The sequence below is a fragment of the Trichinella spiralis genome (genome assembly GCF_000181795.1).
Source record: "Trichinella spiralis strain ISS 195 chromosome Unknown Scfld3452, whole genome shotgun sequence".
Lineage (NCBI taxonomy): Eukaryota > Metazoa > Nematoda > Enoplea > Trichinellida > Trichinellidae > Trichinella > Trichinella spiralis.
In genome coordinates this window covers 1-1,474 of record NW_003530391.1, presented here as the reverse complement: position 1 = coordinate 1,474, position 1,474 = coordinate 1, and the positions used below count along the sequence as shown (strand labels likewise).

Genomic DNA, 1,474 nt, shown 5'->3' with positions numbered 1-1,474 from the left:
TTTCTGCGGATTCAGTAATTATGATCCCAGGTTCAAAAGTTCTGGCTTTGAAAGGTGAGAATGAATTTTAAAAAACAAAGGAGAAAGTTTCAAAATAATGGGAAGCTTTATTTTTTAGCAGGAAAAATGCTCCAAGTATTCGACATAGATGTGAAAAGCAAAGTGAAATCATGTCAGTTTTCGGAAGAAGTAGTGTTTTGGAGATGGCTTGATGTGAATAATATTGCATTGGTTTCGCCGACATCAGTTTATCACTGGACGATGGAAAGTAAAGTGTATTAGTTTTTGATATTTAGGATTGTTTTACATGAAGTTTTAAATTTCAGGTGAGTCTGTTCCAGTGAAAATGTTCGATAGAATGCAGTCGCTCAGTGATCGTCGAATTATCAATTACAAAGCAGATAGCAAATACATGTGGCTTCTTTTGATGGGCATAGTTAGTTTATTCAAGTCAATTTTACAAAACGCTAAAATAGGTTTATGAAATAAATTATGATAGTAATTGATTGATGCTCTCAGATTACTTTGAGTATTGACATTGACTGAATGCTGAATGGGCACGGTCAATTATGTTAATTGAGAATGTAATTGAATTATTTTATAATTGTATAGTAATTTTTACTGAAATGAATTACAAAAGGTAATGCTTCAGTGGGTAAATTTATTTTAATTTATTATTATTATGTAAATACAAATATTATTTTTATAAGGAATTATGGAAATTTTTTCTTTAATCTAGCTGAAGCATTACATTTTTGAAAAAATTTCAGAATAGCCGTTCTATTGTGATTGAAATTTTAATTTTATTATTATAGGATTCTCGTGCAGTAGGTCATATGCAATTGTACAGCATGGAGCGTCGTGTGAGTCAAGTTATTGAAGGTCAGGCAGCGTGTTTTATTAATTTCAAGTTTGGCAAAAATGAAGAACCAAGCACGTTGTTTAGTTTTGCCTCGCGACAGCAGGCTTTTGCAAAGGTATGTTGTATATAGATATATAATTCTTTTTGTTTTTTATTCTGTTTCGTCTGATGATTACTTATTTATTTATTTATTGAATCCTTTTACCTACACATAGTTGAAGTTGGAACTGCATCTGGTAAAAATGCGACGTATACCAAAAAAGTGGTTGACTTGTTTTTTCCGGCAGAAGGTCAGCATGATTTTCCCATCGCGATGCAGGTTAGTGATAATATTTTTTTAACATTGTCAACTTATAATTTTCAGAATTGTCTCCATTTTTCTAATTAAACTGAAATATATGTAAATATAATGAATAATAATTGACCGTTTTTATTTTTGTAAATTCGATAAACACACATTTTGTAAAAGTGTACAATATAATGTGATTGATGTATTAAGTTGAACTGTTAGCGAACGTGAAAGTTGTTGCTTTTTATTTTGTTTACTCTAATTTTTACACCTACATTTGAATTCTGAGACAGCCGACAAAAGATATTTGATAATGAACAATA

At 30.3% G+C, this 1,474-nt stretch overlaps 1 protein-coding gene across 1 annotated transcript; it reads left to right on the top strand.

The window, feature by feature from the left end:
- The first annotated feature begins 20 nt into the window (after nt 1-20).
- Nucleotides 21-1,250, top strand: Tsp_13043 (probable clathrin heavy chain 1). Its single transcript, XM_003367919.1, has 8 exons — nt 21-54; nt 119-268; nt 327-436; nt 771-785; nt 816-872; nt 947-977; nt 1,084-1,181; nt 1,227-1,250. The coding sequence occupies exons 1-8, from the start codon at nt 21-23 to the stop codon at nt 1,248-1,250; spliced, it is 519 nt and encodes a 172-aa protein (XP_003367967.1).
- Nucleotides 1,251-1,474: the final 224 nt, after the last annotated feature.